The 20,327-nt window shown below is 33.9% G+C and overlaps 1 protein-coding gene across 7 annotated transcripts in view; it reads right to left on the bottom strand.

Annotated features, from left to right (window-relative positions):
- Positions 1-2,208: 2,208 nt before the first annotated feature.
- Positions 2,209-20,327, bottom strand: part of tead1b (TEA domain family member 1b) — a 159,991-nt gene continuing 141,872 nt past the window's right edge. For all 7 annotated transcript variants that reach the window (XM_056462343.1, XM_056462344.1, XM_056462347.1 and 4 more), the window contains 5 exons: positions 19,153-19,277; positions 16,609-16,782; positions 9,955-10,095; positions 5,592-5,744; positions 2,209-2,458 (listed from right to left, as the gene is read on the bottom strand). In XM_056462343.1, coding sequence (XP_056318318.1) covers positions 2,345-2,458; positions 5,592-5,744; positions 9,955-10,095; positions 16,609-16,782; positions 19,153-19,277 — 707 coding nt within the window. In that variant the 3' untranslated portion in view covers positions 2,209-2,344. The remainder of the gene's footprint in view (positions 2,459-5,591; positions 5,745-9,954; positions 10,096-16,608; positions 16,783-19,152; positions 19,278-20,327) is intronic.

The raw sequence follows: 20,327 nt of genomic DNA, 5'->3' as shown, positions 1-20,327 counted from the left end.
TCAATGTTACAGATTGACATTTCTCGAATACTTTTTCTTAAGGGGGGATAAAAATACATACAGTGCTCAGCATAAATGAGTACACTCCTCACTGGTATCCCCTTTAAAGTAATATTTTTCTATATGATGCTTTACAATAATATATTAGTGCATATCCTTTAGATATATTTTATTTAGCCAATACTAAAGACAGAACTGTAACTAATCTAACCAACCCAGGCTCATTCTGAAAACGTACCACTATATACATTTCTTGAGACCAAATACGACCCAGGAGCTATGTTTTTTGCAGTTTTTGTTTTTGTGAATCCACCAGAGGCTGCTGTGTATGCTTTTTGAGATCTCAAATTTCTCTCACGAGTGCTATTCGTGCCTGCTGTTCTCACATAAATCCACCAGAGGCTGCTGTGGACTGACTGACTGATCAATTGACCCACCCTGCTCCTTTTCTAAACCCAACCAATAGTGTTTTCAAAAGCACAGATTGACCCGCCCACCCACATCCCTAAACCCAACCGACAGTTTTAAAAAGCAATCCAGAAAAAGAAAAGTCCTCGCCTGATTTTTTTTCAGATTTTACCAGATTTTACCACATTCTCACCCTGTTGTTCATTTGTTTATTTTATTTTTTGGCTTCTGTCTTGTCTTACATGCTTTCTGGAACCGTTCTTTGCCGTACTCGAACCCCGTTGTCGTGGTCAACTCTTTTTTGCGTCTCAAGTCCGCCGATGTATACGGCGAGCTACTGGACAAACAGCGGTAACAGCGGAAAAGCTGTCCATATAGAGGTAAGCAGTCAGCTGGTAAGCGTGAAAAGGAACGGCATCATACCGCCCCATAGCGTTCATTTTAAAAATATAATACAGCCATAAGTACTTCTGGCTACATAATTCACGATCTCCAGAAATGTATATAGGGCTACGTTTTCAGAATGAGCCTATGTTGAATCTAACAACAAAAAAATAAAAACTTAAGATCACAGTCAAAAAATAAGTACACCCATATTAATAGGTTGGGGGAAAATGAAAACACAAATTTAATAAGCAGGAAAAAAATGGAAACATAACATAAACTACGTATAAAATTTTGTTGAAATATTGTATTTTTTGCAATAATTAGTTTGAATTTAACTGTATTATCTTTCAATTCCAAAATATGTAAGTTTACCAAACTATACTTTAATGAATATTTAATAAAAATGTTTAAATCCACCCAAAATTATTGGATATAATTACTGAAAAAAAATTTTATGCTGAGCACTGTGTATATGTGAAATCGTATATACAGTGGGTACAGAAAGTATGCAGCATCATGCTGTGGTTTTTTTATTCAGCTGCAAAGACTGGTTGCAATTAAGGGAAAGGTAAATGCGACCAAGTACAGGGATATCCTGGACGAAAACCTTCTCCAGAGTGCTCAAGACCTCAGACTGGGCCGAAGGTTTACCTTCCAACAAGACAATAACACTAAACACACAGCTAAAATAATGAAGGAGTGGCTTTACCACAACTCCGTCACTGTTCTTGAATGTCCCAGCCAGAGCCCTGACCTAAACCCAATTGAGCATCTCTGGAGGGAGAGACCAAAAAATGGCTGTCCACCAACATTTACCATCCAACCAGACAGAACTGAAGAGGATCTGCAAGGAGGAATGGTAGAGAATCTCTAAAGGTCTGTGAAAAACTTGTTGCATCTTTCCCAAAAAGACTCATACAAAAAGACTCATGACTATAGATCAAAAGGGTGCTTCTATTAAACACTGAGCAAACTATCTGAATCCTTAGGACCATGTGATATTTATATTTTTCTTTTTTTTTAAATCTGCAAAAATGTCAACAATTCTGTGTATACATTAATGAGGAAAAAAAGAACTTAAATGATTTTAGCACATGTCTGCAATATAATAAAGAGTGAACAAATTAAAGGGGTCTGAATACTTTCCGTACCCACTGTACACCTGTACACCAATATCTCACAGACACACACACATTTAAGACTGCACCAGTACGCATTTGTGTACCTGATGGTGTTTGATTGATTCAGTGAAACTCAACCCAGCCCTTAAGTCAAATGACACTGTCGCTTTATAAGTCGAGTCTACAAATGAACGTTGATTCTGCATTCTTAGACACTCTTTCCCGCATTTTAAAAACAAAACACAACTGTACCGAGATTCACAGCTGCAGTTAAACGTCAAACACATATTAATAAAGAAAAAAATATATATATTTATATATATAATTAGAAGCATCACCCAAACGTGACGTAAAATCATCTTGAGTGAGTGTTGAGCTAGAGGCACTGCCACTGTACTGAGGTCCAGAGTCTGTGTGAAAGAGCTGCTTCATTCCTTCACTAGTCTGTAGATGTGATGCTGGGCTCCGTGTTCGCTGTTAGACACTTCGAACACACAGGCCATGCACAGCAGGGTCTCCTGTGTGTCTCTGTTTGTTACCACCTGAAACAGAGCGAGACGTGTGGCATTACTGTACTGTTCACACTCAAGCCAAAGTCACATCAAACCTGTTAAAATATGAGTGGGTGATGAGTTTATTGCAGAAGATTTCGAAGAGTTAAGCACAATCTGGAGGTCAATTCGCTTTGCTAAGATGCAAAAGGTATTTGAGTCATTACGCAATAGTGTGAATAATATTTAAGCGTTGAATATTTACAGATCATTTGTGCACTGACTCATTTGTTTTCATATTGTTGACTAAGTAACGTGTTGTGAAAAATGACAATTTTAAAAGTGTTTACTGTTTAATATGCTGTAAAATGTCATTTATGTATGCGATGCAAAGCAGAAATTGTAGCTTTATTATTCCATGCTTTAGTGTCATGCTTCATGCTAAAATTGAAATTGGCTGAAATGGTACATATGTTTTTATTTTCTCTTTTGTGATTATACATTTTAGCTTTCTAAATAATAAAGCTTTAGCTTATTATTTAGTATTTAAAGTGGGGAAATGGGCTTAACTGTCTAGCGAAAATGACAGAACAATACAAACAATATTTATGATTCCAAAACAAATGATAAAAAAATGACTATATATATATACTGTACATATTCATTTTCTTTTCAGCTTAGTCCGTTTATTGATCATGGATTGCCACAGCGGAATGAACCGCCAACTTATCCAGCACATGTTTTACGCAACGGATGCCCTTCCAGCTGCAATTCATCACTGGGAAACATCCACGCACTCTCTTTCACACACATACACTACAGTCAATTTAGTTTACCCAATTCACCTATAGCACATGTCTTTGGACTTGTGGTGAAACCAGAGCACCCAGAGGACACCACGCCCACACCAACACGGGGAGAACATGCAGACTCCACACAGAAATGCCAACTGACCCAGCCGAGGCTCGAACCAGCGACATTCTTGCTGTGATGTGTCTTGATGTGTGTGTGTGTGTGGATAATATCGAAATTTTCAAAAGAGAACTGTATACATGCATTTATATATATATATATATATATATATATATATATATATATATATATATATGTATATATATATATATATATATATATATATATATATATATATATATATATATATATATATATATATATATATCATAAATATGGATTGTATTGTTCTGTAATTTTTCAAGATAATTAAGCCCATTTTCCCATCTTAAATACTAATTAACAAGCTAGAGCTTTATTATTCAAGACAATTAAGCCCATTTGGTGTATTTGAATACATACATACAGATGTGGCTACTGAGAATGCGTAGCGCTGCAATTTGTCGTGTGCAGTCACGAGCTGTGCTGCAGCAGCAGACTCCCTTTTCATTAAAAAAATGTAAAAAACATTTTGTTTCAGGCCAGTGCAAGGGAACATCCCCCAAATCAAACAAACCGCCCAGGGGTGCGTTTCCAAAAACCATCATTAGCCAACTAAGTTGGCTGTTGGTACCCTTCAAGTTTGCCCTAGTTTATCTTCAGCAATTTTTGATTAATTATATATATATATATATATATATATATATATATATATATATATATATATATATATATATATATATATATATATATATATATATATATATATATATATTAATTAGTTTAATTATTAATTATTAATTAGTTTACAAATGAACTTTAGTTTAATAAAAAATAAATGACACAGGAAAAAGTATTGAACACATGAAGAAAGGAAGGTGCAGACAGGCATGGAAAGACAGCAGCTAAAACCGCTCAGTAGTTCTTCAGCAACCCTCTGCCTTTCCTTAATGTAAATGAATATTAGCTGCTTCAGTCCAACATCTACAATAGCAGGATGATGAAGATGAAACCAGGGTGGACATTTCAGCAAGACAATGATCCAAAACGCAGCCAAGAAAACTCTCAAACGTTTTCAGAGAAAGTAAATCAAGCTGTAGCATGGCCCAACCAATCACCTGACTTGAATCCAATAGAAAATACAAAATAAAGCTCAGATTTGATAGACGAGACCCACAGAAACATCAAGATTTTTACACTCTGCTGAAGTGTAAAACTCACACCTGAGCAATGCATGTGACTTCATTCTCCATATGAGAGACGTCTTAAAGCTGCCATCACCAAAAAAGCCTTTTATATAAGCTACTAAATACGTTTCAGTAGTTCAGTACATCCTCCGTGTGTCATTCCATTGTTATTACACAGAAATCATTTTTCAGATTTTTTTGTTTTGTTTTATTTTTATGTTTGTATTGTTTGGGGTTTTACCAAAATCTGGTTCAATTTACCAGTAAAAAAAAGCCAGATTTTTATGTGACATTTCTATTTACTCAATTTCCTTTAATTATTTCGCATCTGGATGTCTTTTTAATTAAGTCTTGTATATTTATTTTATTTTATTTTATTTATTTATGTATTTATTTATGTATTTATGTATTTATTTATCTATCTATCTATCTATCTATCTATCTATCTATCTATCTATCTATCTATCTATCTATCTATCTATCTATCTATCTATCTATCTATCTATCTATCCATCCATCCATCCATCCATCCATCCATCCATCCATCCATCCATCCATCCATCCATTTATTTATTTATTTATTTAATTTTTTTTTTTCGTCAGTTGTTTGGACTTTGGTAACTTTTAAATGACCATGTTTAAAAGCCCTGTTTTTTGCAATGATCCATTGAGCAACATCTTTGACACAAACACACTTTACTATTCAAAAAGTGCTTTAAACAATTTCCAACATGTTGGATCCTATTTACATGTGCTTTTAGCATTGTATGTGCTCGGATCACCTGAGATTGATGTTAATACCAGCACCTCCGCTCCTCAGATACACATACAGTACACACACAAGTCTCCCCTCAGTCTTTCTATAATAACAACAACTAAAGCCCCAATCGCAGGTGAGAGTCACAGCCCAGGGAAAGTGCATTAGTAAGACCCTCACTATAGGGGAGAATAGGGCTCTAATCCCTGTGTGTATGAGGGTTGGAGAAAGCAGGAGATTATCAGGCTTTGCACAGCGCCACAGGAATCCCAGGAATGCTGGCTTGTCTCCCTGCACTAGGGGAGCTCAGTGATTGGTTGAATCATTAATGATGGACATGCAGACTTACCAATAAGATGGTGAAGTTCTCCAGGACGCTGTTCATCATGTACTTCTCTGGCAGGTGTTTGAGCTTGTGGATGAAGTTGATCATGTATTCACACATGGGAGACCGACTTATTCGGTACACAAAGCGGCCGTTCTCGAAGCGAGCGTACTCCGTCTGAGAGGACAGATAAGAAGAGATTAATCAAATATATAATAAAATAAAATAAAAAATATGTAATAAAATAAAATATATAATGAAACAAAATAAAAATAAAATATATAATAAAATAAAATATATAATAAAACAAAATAAAATATATAATAAAATAAAATATATAATACATTAAAATATAACAAAAAATTAAATACATAATAAAATATATAGTATAATAAACAAAATATATAATATAATAAAATAAAAATATAATATAATAAACTAAAATATATAATACAATATATAATACAATAAAATATATAATAAAATAAAAAATAAAATATATAATAAAATAAAAATATATAAATAAAACAAAAAATAAAATAAAATCAAAAATATAAAATAAAATAAAATATATTATAAAATAAAATATATAGTATAATAAACAAAATATATAATATAATAAAATAAAAATATAATAAACTAACATATATAATACAATATATAATACAATAAAATATATAATAAAATAAAAAATAAAATATATAATAAAATAAAAATATATAAATAAAACAAAAAATAAAATCTAAAATATATAATAAAATAAAATATATTATAAAATAAAATATTAAATATATAATAAAATAAAATGTATAATAAAATTAAATATATAATAAAATATATAAAATAAAATATATAATAAAATAAAAATAATATATATATAATAAAACATATTATAAAATAAAATAAATGATAAAATAAAATATATAATAAAATAAAAAATAATATATATATATATAATAAAAATATATATATATAAAAAAAAAAAAAATATATATATATATATATATATATATATATATATATATATATATATAAAACAAAATATATAATAAAATGAAAATATAAAATAAAATTTAATACAAAAATATAATTAAATTAGCTAAAAATTTAAACATGGCACAACTGGTAAAAACATGGAATATTTACAATTTAAATAAATAAATACAAGTAATGTTTTAACAGGGTTTCTGCAGGTCTCAAATTTGCAAGTCAAATTTAAGACTTTTAAAGACCATTATGAATGAAATTTTAGACTCGTACAGTGCTAAACACTAAGGAGTTTTATAAAACATTTGCCCTATCAAAAAATACTATAATTTAATAAATGTAATAAGGTGGTTCGGGTAGCAAGGTGGCGCAGTGAGTAGCGGCATTTCTTAAGTCCATGTGGGTTTCGTCCAGGTGCTCCGGTTTCCCCCACAATGGGTAAGCTAAACTGTCCATAGTGTATGTGTTTGAATGAGAGTGTATGGGTGTTTCCCAGTGATGGGCATCTGCTGCATAAAACATATGCTGGAACAGTTGGCGGTTCACCACTGTGGTGACCCCTGATTAATAAAGGGACTAAGTCGAAAAGAAAATGAATGAATAAGGTGGTTCATTCCGCTGTGGAGACCTCTGATAAATCAGAGACCAAGCTGAAGGAAAAAGAATGAATGAATGAATGAATGAATGTAATAATACAATAATAATAATAAAACATTGAAATATTTTAGTTATTTCTTAGCAACATCTTTTAAATAATGTGTCAAAACAAGGAAGCTCTAGTTATATTCATACTTTTTTTCCAACATAACCTTTCTTTAAAATAAAAAAAAAGTTTGAAAAACTATAATAAACTAAATGTGTGCACAATAGTCTGTCCAGGTCAGTGTCCTCAGCAGTAAACACATGGGGAACTTTTAAACAAATTATATTATAATGAAAATAATGAAACCATTATGGTAAATAGAGCTCAAAAAGACATTTTTAAGTAAAAAGTTAAAGTTTTATTGTTGGTGATTGGATGGGCATTGGCCAGATTGGGCAGCTATACACGAACAAAGTGAAATGAAGACCTGTTAAAATATGATTTAAGACCTACAAGACAATATGTCTGTAAATTTAAGACTTTTTAAGGCCTGGTTGAGCTCATCATTTTTTTTTTCAAACAGTAAACGCCCCGATATAAAGAATTATTAAAATGTAAATAATAATAATAATTCCTTACATTTATATAGCGCTTTTCTGGACACTCAAAGTGCTTTACACATTGGGGGGAATCTTCTCATCCACCACCCATGTGCAGCATCCACATGGATAACGCAATGGCAGCCATATTGTGCCAGACCGCACACCCCACACCAGCTGATTGGTGGAGAGGAGACAAAGTGATGAAACATATTATGATATGGGGATGGTTAGGGGGATGGACAGAGGCCAGTGGGCAAATTTGGCCAGGACACCGTGGTTAAACCCCTACTCTTTTTCGAAGGGCACTGTAAATGAACAATTACAATTATCCTGAAGTTTTTAGCCCAATTCACAAGTGCACTTGGAAATTTTACAGTATTACTGGGAACTAAAATTGCCAGTAGTACTGTACATAAGGGTTGTGCCGATAGACAATAGTATCGTGTATCGACGATAGGCAAAGATATCACCGAGAGCTGAGACCTATGAGGAACTTAACGACGATATTTAGCTCGTTTTGCATTAATGTAGACCAGTTACATCTTTTAATTGCATTATTGAATAAAATGAATTGTATTATTATTTTTAATCATCATCATTAATAATAAACGAACTAAAAATTATTTGACAGCTTCAGCTGTTCACATCAACATCACCTGACCGACACTTTCGGATAAAAATGAATTATTTCGATTGCTCTCCTGCGTGCTCTCTCTCTCTCTCTCTCGCTCTCTCTCTCTGTCTCAGCAGCATCAGTTGAAGCGCGAGCAGCATGTATCTCACAGCAAATTAGTTTGCAAAGTTGTTGCATAAAAATATTAGACTAAATAACAAAACTGGATTTAATTAACAAACAAGTTAAATAAAACGATTAAAAAAAGTAAAACAACTGAAGAAGAAAATGAAAGAATTCTGAAACCAGCTGAAATGTTCTGGAATAGAACGTGTTGCGGTCGTTGGTCATTTGAGACTCCTTTATAACAGCACTCCCACAAGATTCTCTTTTGCTTTCACAAAAAAAGTATTTATCTTTTATATCCATAAATAATAGCCTATTTAAGTTTTAAGGTGGCCTAAAGCCTATTTTTTCAGGGCATGCATTGACTGCTCCTTCAAATACACGGAATATACATGTTTGTGTCTTATTTGTGTTTGATAATAAACACGGACATGCACATCATTCAGAAAATAACCTATTTATTTAATGTAAAAATATGTGAGGCCTATATTTATTTATATGGGCTATTAAAATATATTTGATTTATTTCTTTCTTTCTTTCTTTCTTTATTTATTTAAACTAGCCTACATTAAAATAAATTACAACCTGTATTTTACCATTCGTTTTGGCATTAAAGAATTATTGAACAGATTATTAATAACTTATCAAAGAACATTTTACTGAGCTCAGTGAAAAGTTTTAAGTCAAATTAGGCTGTTTAATATTAGAGCAATAGGCTATATAGCCGACTCGCCGCAGCCATGTCTAAAATTAAACTCTTACACATTTGCCAAGCGCAACATTGTGTTAGATCTTAGTAAATACAAATGTGACACTCTTGATGATTACTTTTGTGATGATTAGACCTGAAGCCGTGCCGCGCTCAACTGAACAAACCATGTAGGGAAAACTTCACCACATAGAAAGAGTCACGTGCAGGCGGTGAGTCCTCCATCCGCATCCTGTCTGAAAGGACCTTAATGCATCCTTGTTTCTTCTGTGCTTAGATAAATATCATTTCATTTGCTTTCATCCATGTGTATTATATCCATTTTGTGGCAGTCCCGTGGGCATAAACCCGAAGTCACTATCAAGTCCTGTCCTGCGCCGCACTGTAGCATCGAGTCTTGTTTGGAATAATTTCGGTCTCAGCTCCTATTTAGTTTTAAGAGTGCTGTGATTTGCATTGGTTTGAAATATTATCCAATATCAAACGTAATGCAAATGCAGTAGGTTATTAAATAAGTTTAAAAAACAGCCGAAAGGTTATGAAATATGTTTAGATATGGTTAAATATATTAATAAAATATTATATTTACACATAACACTGCCCCCATGTGTTAGTATCGTGTATCGGCGATCTCACAGGGGGACGATGTGGCGATCTGAAAACTTCATATATCACCCATCGGGTATATCGGGTATATCACCCAACGCTACTGTACATTTTACAGCAATTTGTTACAGTGTAGTATCGTATGCCACTTAGAGGTTACCTCCACTTTCTCCACCACCTGTTTGCCGAACGAGCACACTTTTGTGGAGCAGGTGATGGTCATGTTCTCTGGGCTCTCATACTGACTGGTCACTCCATAGAAAGCCCCGGTCTCATCTTGAATGTTGCAGTTCAAGTCCGCCTATCAACCAATGAGATTGCAGCTTTTAGTATATGAAGCTATAAAGTCTGTTCAAACACTTATATTCAAAATAAACCTGCATCAGAACCAAAAGAACAGAACAGAACAGAACCAGCAATTTACACCCTTTACAACACAATCGCCATCTAGTGGAGACTTTCAAGATCTAACATAGATATTAAAGGGCACCTATTATGCAAAAATCACTTTTATAAGAGGCTTAAACACAGTTGTGTGGCAGCAGTCTGTAAATATAACCAGCTTGCAATGGTAAAAATTTATGAAGGTTACTGTTTATAATTGCACTTGATACAATCTGCAGAAATACTTTGATTGACATTTTCCCTTTGCACGTGTCATCAGAGGAAGAAAGCCCCGCCCATTAGTGGCGCTCCCTAAATAGTATAGGACATTAGACTTGTTTTTGAATCTGCCACTATGCTGACACAGGCATTTGTAGCTCCGCCCTCTTTAAAAAGAGCACAATCTCATTTGAATTTAAAGTGACAGTCACTAAAATGACACAATTAGGATCAAAGCCTAAAAGGGGCGATTTCAGAGTTACAAAACATTATTTGTTTGGTATTTTGAGCTGAAACTTCACACACACTTATTTTATATCCCGTAAAAAGGGGCATAATAGGTCTCCTTTAAGCTTTTGACTTTTATAGTGTTATTGTATGTGTGTATGTGTGTTACAAACACATAGAACAGAGGGATAATTTATACTGAAATATACTGAAATAGACACTGACTTCCATTCATCAGTACAAGAAAAAATACTATGAGAATTAGGGCTTGGTGGAATGACGGTATATATTGCAACCGTGGAATACGTTTTACCCATAATAGATTATTCTGTGTATTCCACAACATGTAAATAAGTGGGCGGGGCTAACTCTGGGCATAACTAAAGGAAGCACTCTTAGAGAAATCATTCCGAGGTGAATTTTGGATGTGATTAAGATCAACTGTACTGAATTATCAACTTGAAACTGCGAAACTGTGAGTACAGAATAACTCTGTGTACAATATTCCTCAGTAAGTTAAACTGTCGCTTGTGTCGCGCTACAATCTCTACCAACTAAAGGCCTCCCACAGGTCCTAATGCCCGCTTGGCAACCTGACTAAACCTCAGACTAGGAAAATGTAAGTAAAATATACAAATAACATGAAGTTACATCATAAAATGCTTAGTCTTGTTTAATATTTTGGTCTTAATATATGAAAAAAATTGACTTACTGACTGTGAGACAAATCATACAGAGCTTATCTGCGCTATTAATATTTTTTCTTTGCAATATCGCTTATATATATCCAAGGGCTGCTACTGTATGTTCATACAAATTAAAGAAAATCACAAACAGTAAAGATATCGTCATCAGCCGTCATTAGGTGTTTGAAAATACTGACAAAAATCCAATATTGTGCATCCCTACTATATTTAACTAATCTAATCTACATAAAAGCAAAACAGTTTTAAAGTTTTAAATTATAAACATATTTGTTGATTTTCATTACCTCCTAATGAACTACAACTCCCAGAACTCTCTGCACTCATCAACTCCTGCAACAGCTGACAATTTTTCCAGTGTTTTTGATCCTAGCCTTGTTCCTCGTTCTGATTGATTGCCACCTAGTCTGACCTCTCGCCCAGTGTGCGAATTATACATTGACAATCAGGGGGTCAACTGTTTTGGTTAGTTCGTGTAGTACATGCTTCAGTCATTTATGTATTTATTTTTAATTACATCTAGTTTATTAATAAAATGTATTTAAGTTTGCAGCGTTTTGAGGGATATTGAACAACATATTAAAAATTTAGTGTTTTCTGATCTACAGTATTCTCTGATTAGCTATTTCAGATATTATATTAGGTTAAACTACAAACCATGCGTCTAATTTGATTTTATTATTTTATGCTACATATAGGTACAAACACTTATTTTACAAGAAAACAAATTGAACATGATGTCTATTTGTGCTCAAGATCTGCCGCTTTTAGACTTTTTTTCTCGAAAAGACTGATTGGTGCAATTATGCCTTAACAATGGTTTGAACCGTTAGAGGGGTGGTCAAACGTATATTTATAATATCTATTATTTTAATTATCAACATTATTATTTAAAATACAGATCTGAGATATTTCTCAGTATTAAACAACTGACCCTCACATACATCTTGTTTTGACCTCCTTCACGGGGGATCAAGCATTAATTAGGGGGGTCAATCCCACTAACCCCCCTGTAAAGCTGCGGTCACACTGGACTTTTCTCCCCATAGACTTCAATTCATATGCACGCGAATGCCTCAGACCGGAAGCGCAAGTTCATACATCAAGTTTCGCAGTTTACTGCATTGCAAAGTTCAAGCTTGGTGAACTCTGACCTGCGAAATCACATTACTTGACTGCTTGAGACCAATCAAAGATCAAAACATGACCTCTCTGGACAGAATTTTAAAATATGGACCAATCACTCACTTTTTTTAATGCCTAACCATCTTGTTTAATCCCGCCCCCTTTTGCAGTGCCGTACGACAGAATTTCACACACTCAAACTCTATTGTGACCGCAGCTTAATTCGCACCCTTCTCTCACCTGTGTTTGACCACGATTATTGGACTACACTTATGATATTGTTTTGCTCCTATGACCGTTGGATCTGCAAGTCTTTTTACCAGCGTCCCACTTCGTAACTGTTACGCCCCGTGTGGCTCGGAGGATGAAAAGGGCTTAACATAATTATGACAACCCAATCTTTTGATAATAATATTTATAACAATAACAATAATATTCTATTAGATATTTTTCAAGATACTAGTATTTAGCTTAAAGTGACATTTAAAGGCTTAACTAGGTTAATTAGACAAGTCATTGTATAATTTGATCTGTAGACAATTGAAAAAACATCGCTTAAGGGGGCTAATAATATTGACCTTAAAATGTTGTTAAAAAAATGTAAAACTGCTTTTATTCCCGCTGAAATTAAACAAATAAGACTTTATCCAGAAGAAAAAATATTATAGGAAATACTGTGAAAAATTTCTTACTCTGTTAAGCATTATTTGGAAAATATTTGAAAAAGAAGGGCTTATAATTTTGACTTCAACTGTATGCTCATTAACAGATGAACAATCCCTTTATGATCGCATTATCCTAACACTAAACCACCAATCAAGGCTCTTTCTCCATATCAGTCTATTTAAGTACTAAAGAAAATGAGCGTGTCTAAGGTTGGAAAGAATAGATTAAATAACTCAGAGTATAAAGCCACTCAAAAAAAAAGAAAAAGAGAAAAGAAAATCAGTAAAAGAGCGGAAAAAAGAACAGCCTGCTCTCCGCTCTTTCAGCAAGCTAACACGATGTTCATTACCGAGAAAGCTCAAATATTCATTTCTGGCATACTCTCTTTTCATTAAGACGAGGCCTGGTACATTTTCACATCATATTCAAGTGAGGCATTATTGTGCAGATCCAGAGTTTCATTTGAAATTCAGATCCCGCCGTCACTTCAAACGGTATCTGAGCAGCTTCGCTCCGACCATGAACGCGGCCCACTTTGTTGGCCGGCGCTAGTTAGCATTTCACAAAATGCACGCAATGTTTGAATAGCTATTAGAGGAGCAACCGGGTCATCCAATTGTTTTAGCGATATTAAACGGAATAAGTGCGAGCTTTGATCATAGACTCTTCAGCTATGCTGGGCCAAATATAGCGGCGGCGGTCTGGACACGCAAACAGTGCTGTTTGTCTTTAAAACTAAAGTGGCCCAGTGTCTTTGGGGAAATGCACAATTATTCATGCATCTAATCGCCCAGTGGATAAATATTTGCCTTAAATAGGCAGTTGTATGGGTGGTAAACATAAACTGTGGTGATTTTGCTCTCATTAGTGTTGAAGCTCAAACGCACATTACACACCACACTTACAGTTGAATGTAAAATTATTGGCCAGCCTGTGACATTACAATACTTTTTGATAAAATTTCACAAGTGCTGTTTAAATTTAAACATTTTAATAACTAATTTCTTTTGTCTTTTTAATATATAATATTTTACTAGTTACTTTACAAGGTAGTAGTATTTAGCTTGAAGTGTAATTTATCTAGTAAATTAGGTTAACTAGGCAAGTCATTAGACAATAGTGAATTGCTGTCATCGATCCCAGTTGTAAGAGCAACAAATAATAACTTGACTTGTAGCTGATCGTTTGGAAAAGTGGCAGAAGGTAGATTTTTCAGATGAATCATCTGTTGAACTGCATCCCAATCATCACAAATACTACAGAAGACCTACTGGAACCTGCCTGGACCCAATGGGGTTGTGCGAGAGATCTGCAGAGTGGATGGCAACATCAACAGCCTGAGGTATCAAGACATTTGTGCCACCCATTACATTACAAACCACAGAAGAGGGCAAATTCTTCAGCAGGATAGCGCTCCTGCAGCTTGCCCTCAGCCTCCACATCAAAGTTTCTGAAAGCAAAAAAGATCAAGGTGCTCCAGGATTGGCCAGCCCAGTCACCAGACATGTACATTATTGAGCATGTCTGGGGTAAGATGAAGGAGGCATTGAAGATGAATGCAAAGAATCTTGGTGAACTCTGGGAGTCCTGCAAGAACGCTTTCTCTTTGGCATTCCAGATGACTTTATTAAGTGATTTGAGTCATTGCAGAGATGTATAGATGCAGTCGTCCAAGATCATAAGAGTCATACACAATATTCATTCTTTTTCCACTGCACCATGAATTTATATTGTTTATATTCAAGGCTTTTGTCTAAGCACAGTCAGACCTTACTGTCCTAATTAAATAATTAAAAATCAGGTCATGATCATATTTTATTTTGGTAAAATAAGCGTAATCTAGAGGTCTTTGCCTTTCACATAAGCCACTTCTGATACCAAATGATCAACTAGAAGTTGATCAAGTTGATATTTATACATTTATATATATATATATTATTCCTAAAACTTGGATAGGTGACAAGACTTTTGTCAGGTATACAGTAGATACATACTGACAAGCATACAACATTGTTAACATATGTAACAGTCATACAAAAAGTAGCCAGTAATACAAAACATGCATAAAAAACTAAGCCAAACTAAAATAAAAACAGTGGAGATCCATCATATTTAAATGATTAAATTGCCTACTAATATTGACCTTAAACTGTTTTTAAAAAATTAAAAATGCTTTTATTCCATACATCTATACTGTACATTATTTCTGTAGAGTGACAAGACTTTTGTCTAAGCAAAGTCAGACTTTACTGTTCTAATTAAATAATTAAAAATCAAGGCATGATCATATTTTATTTTGGATAAGCGTAATCTAGAGGCCTTTGCCTTTCATATAAGCCACTTCTAATACCAAACGATCACCTAGAAGTCAAGTTATTATTTGTTGTTCCTAAACCTTGGATAGGTGACAAGATTTTTTTGTCAGGTATATATATATATATATATATATATATATATATATATACATACTGACAAGCATACAACACTGTTGACATATGTAACAGTCATACAAAAATTATCCAGGGATACAGAACATGCATATACAACTAGAATAACTAAAATAAGGGTGGGATCCAATGTATTTTAATTATATAATTGTTTTGATATATATTTTTTTATTATTAGAGATGTTTTATAGCATGGGTCTCAAACTCAATTCCTGGAGGGCCGCAGCTCTGCACAGTTTCGCAATAGTTACTAGAGACTATTAAGCAGGTGTGATTTGGAGGTGGTTGGAGCTTAAATCTGCAGAGCTGTGACCCTCCAGGGATTGAGTTTGAGACCACTGTTTTATAGGATTCTTATTCCTTGTAATTAAGGACAAAGAATTATAAAATATTTTAAAATCTTTCCGTAAAATTTTATAGAGGGCGTAATGGACATTACTTTTGCCTTGTGTATGTGTAAGTTCCCAAGAAAAATGATCAACTTCAAAGCATTATCGAGTGTATCATAGCCAGTTTTAGAATTCAACAAAGAATCAAGCATTCATCGAAGTTAATTATTTTGTAAAAGGAATCAAAAAATTGACCCTCAAACCTGAAAACAGTGGATTGTTCCGTAGCCAGTCAAAAAAAAAATATATATATATATATAATTATGGGGGCTAATAATATTGAAGAAAAAATTTAAAAACTGCTATTATTCCAGCAAAAATAAAACAAATAAGACTTTCTCCAGAAAAAAAAAATATTACAGAAAATACGGTGAAAATATTTGAAAAAGAAATCAAATTTCACAAGAGAGTAATAATTCTTCCTTCAACTAAATTTATCTTTAAGCTTAAATAAAAAATATGAAGTTCTTTCTGCAATTGTTACGTCTGTTTTATTCTTATTTCTTTGTGTGTGTGTGTGTGTGTGTGTGTGTGTGTGCGTGTGTGTGTGCGTGTGTGTGTGTGTGTGTGTGTGTGTAGATAATTGTCCTGTCTCAAGGAGGAGGTTGTGAACAACTGAACAGATGCTTGCTCTTAGCAGAGATTCACTCACCCAGAACTTTATGAGAAAGAATGAATTCTGAGGACCCTTGCCGAACAATTCCTTCAGCCCTCCTTTTTTCTCAGGGAATTTGTCGTAAATCTGACGAATGTCCACCGACTCCAGCAGAGCATCATTATAAGAGTGATTTGTCTGGCCGATGTGCACAAAAAGATGCTTGTTATACTGCAATAATAAAAAAAAAAAACAAAGGACATGTTAGACACTGGTAAACGTATCAAAATAACAGCAAGTACATGTTTATTCCCCCCGTGTCCACGTGGGTTTCTTCGGGCGCTCCGGTTTCCCCACAGTCCAAAGACATGTGCTATAGGTGAATTGAATAAACGAAATTGGCCGTAGTGTATGTGTGTGAATGAGTGTTTCCCAGTACTGGGTTGCAGCTGTAAGGGCATCCACTGTGTAAAACATATGCTGGATAAGTTGGCGGTTCATTCCACTGTAGTGACCCCTAATTAATAAAGGGACTAAGCCGAAGGAAAATGAATGAATGAATTTTACCTTCAACTGTAAATATGGGGCAAAAATAAACAAAAATATATTTTTAATTAATAACACTATTTAAATTTAAAAAAAGAATATAATTTTTTAAAGAAATTACTAATACACTTCCACAAAGTTTTACAGACAATTCTTGTCACTCATATTTAAAACAAGAATAAATTGATGACATTAAAAAACAAAGTATCACAAAATACAAAATGGAACGTCTCATCTCTAATCATGTACAGTAGAAGTCAGAATTATTAGCCCCCTGAATTATTAGCCCCCCTGTTTATTTTTTTCCCCAATTTCTGTTTAATGTAGAGAAGATTTTTTTTCAACACATTTCTAAACATAATAGTTTTAATAACTCATTTCTAATAACTGATTTATTTTATCTTTGCCATGATGACAGTAAATAATCTTTGACTAGATATTTTTCAAGACACTTCTATACAGCTTAAAGTGACATTTGAAGGCTTAACTAGGTTAATTAGGTTAACTAGGCAGGTTAGTGTTATTAGGCAAGTTATTGTATAATGATGGTTTGTTCTGTAGACTATCGAAAAAAAATTGCCTAAAGGGGCTAATAATTTTGACCTTAAAATGGTGTTTAAAAAATTAAAAACTGCTTTTATTCTAGCTGAAATAAAACAAATAAGACTTTCTCCAGAAGAAAAAATATTATCAGACATACTGTGAAAATTTCCTTGCTCTGTTAAACATCATTTGGGAAATATTTAAAAAAGAAAAATTCAGAGGGGGGCTAATAATTCTGACTTCAACTGTATATACAGAAAAAGTAACTCTTAATGGAGTCTCATCACTGCGACAGACAAGCTAACTGCTAATTTGTAAAAAAATGAATTACAATTTATAATTAATAATGTTGACTTATAGGCATGCATACATACTATTGTTCAATGCTAATTAATTATTGTTAATACCTCAATTAATGCATTGTTATGCAACCTAACATTAAAAAATGTATTAGCATGAAGTATGTAAAACTTACCATGCTGTAAAGGTTTATACAGTTGAAATTTTTAGTTCAAAATTATTAGCCTTTCTTTTTCCAATATTTCCTAAATGATGTTTAACAGAGAAAAGGATTTTTCACCATATTTCCTACAATATTTTTTATTCTAGAAAAAGTCTTATTTGTTTTATTTTGGCTAGAATAAAAGCAGTTTTTAATTTTTTAATAACATTTTAAGGTCAAAATTATTAGCCCCTTTAGGCTATATATTTTTTTTTTCGTTTTTCTACAGAACATAGTTATACATTGCCTTACTTGCCTAAATTAACCCAGTCAAGCCTTTAAAAAGCAGGCAGCTAGATCTCTGCCATTGGTTATTCCTAGTCATTTCAGCTGGCAGCTAGCTCTCTGCAACTCTCACATATTCGCCCACTAAAGCTAAGCAGGGCTGCGCTAGTCAGTACCTGGATGGGAGACCACATGGGAAAACTAGGCTGCTGCTGGAAGTGGTTTTAGTGAGGCCAGCAGGGGGCGCTCAACCTGTGGTGTGTGGGTTCTAACGTCCCAGTATAGTGAAGAGGACTCTATACTGCTCAGTGAGTGCCGTCTTTCGGATGGGACGTTAAACTGAGTTCCTGACTCTGTGGTCGTTAAAAATCCCAGGATGTCCTTTGAAAAGAGTAAACCCTGGCATCCTGGCCAAATTCACCCACTGGCCTCCTAACCATCCCCATATCAAAATTGGCTTCACCTCCACCAATCAGCTGATGTTTGGTGTGTGGTCTGGCGCAATATGGCTGCCGTCGTGTCATCCAGGTGGATGCTGCACACTGGTGGTAGATGTAAGTAGTGTAAAGCGCTTTGAGTATCCAGAAAATTGCTATATAAATGTAAGTAATTATTATTATTATTATTTAAATTGCAAAAATATCTAGTCAAATATTATGTACAAAGTCACTTTTGAGGTTGCTTTTTGACTGAGAGGCTGAAGTTCGATCCTGAATTGAGACCAGGAATGTTACCAGTGAAGGGCCTCCATTATGATTTCCCTTCGACAAGCAGAAGCTACTCACAGAATCGGGATCTCTCTGGTGCTCAAGAAAAGCAGAGAACTCCACCAGTCTGAGTTTAGATGTGCCAATGGATCGGCCTTGCCAGGCAGGAACTGTGGGTGCCGGCGCTGTCGGAGGCTCGTAACCTACACATAAAAACACACACATATAAATAACCCTCCTGTTGTATTAAAAGTTCTTTATGAACCTTTAAAGTCAGCATGAGCTGGAAGTTGCAGAGACTTCTGTTTCAGTATGTTGATGCACTTCCAACTAAAAAGGAATATTAAGTAGGGGGCCGGCTTTTTTTTTGTGCATCATTCCCTAAATGGTAAGAAGGGTGTTAGTATGCGTTTACTATGGAAACCCTCAGGTTGACGTCAACAGAAGGAATGCCAATCCGAGGGTGAAACCAAATGGTCAGACTTTCATTGAAGATTACCAAAACAAACACTTTTTTTTCAGTGGATTAACTTGCATGGATTAATTATTCACTTTAAGAATAACAACGTAAGCTAGCAAAATAAACACAAAATTTGGATTTCACTCATACTTTAAAGTAAAACAGCTACAAGTAAATTCAATCCTCAAATCTATTTTGCATAAAGAAACAAACTCATCTTCATCACAAACTCTGTGAATGTTTAGGTTTTCATCAATGCACTGCAAAAAATGCTTTTCTTAGATTTTTTGTCGTGTTTCTAGCCCAAGTATCTAAAAAAATCTTAAATCAAGAAGCATTTTCTAGACAGGAAAACATTTAATTAGTCAAAACTTTTCCCTAAAACAAGCAAAATAATCTGCCAATGGGGTAATCAAAATAATCTTATGTCAAAAGTAAAATTTTGATAATTTTTCTTACGCTATAGGCAGATTATTTAGCTTGTTTCAAGGAAAAACTCACTTAATTTTGACTTATTATTACTTAAAACAAGACAATATGTTTTACTTGTCTAGAATTTTCTCTTTAATTTAAGAACTGTTTAATATTTGGACAGAGAATAGCCATTTATTTAATCAGTTAGTTTTGACTAGTAAAAGGTATGTTTAGGTAGATTTCTGATGCTATTTCTAATGCAATAGGTAAAATTGTACCCTAAATGTGTACAACCTTCATGAAAATATGAAAATAGAAAATTATTCTTTTTTTCTAATCTTGGGGTCATTTAAAAAAAAAATAAAGTCAGCAAACTTCA

This window comes from Danio aesculapii, chromosome 7, assembly GCF_903798145.1.
Source record: "Danio aesculapii chromosome 7, fDanAes4.1, whole genome shotgun sequence".
NCBI lineage: Eukaryota > Metazoa > Chordata > Actinopteri > Cypriniformes > Danionidae > Danio > Danio aesculapii.
The sequence above is the reverse complement of the archived record's forward strand: the minus strand, read 5'-3'. Positions and strand labels throughout refer to the sequence as shown.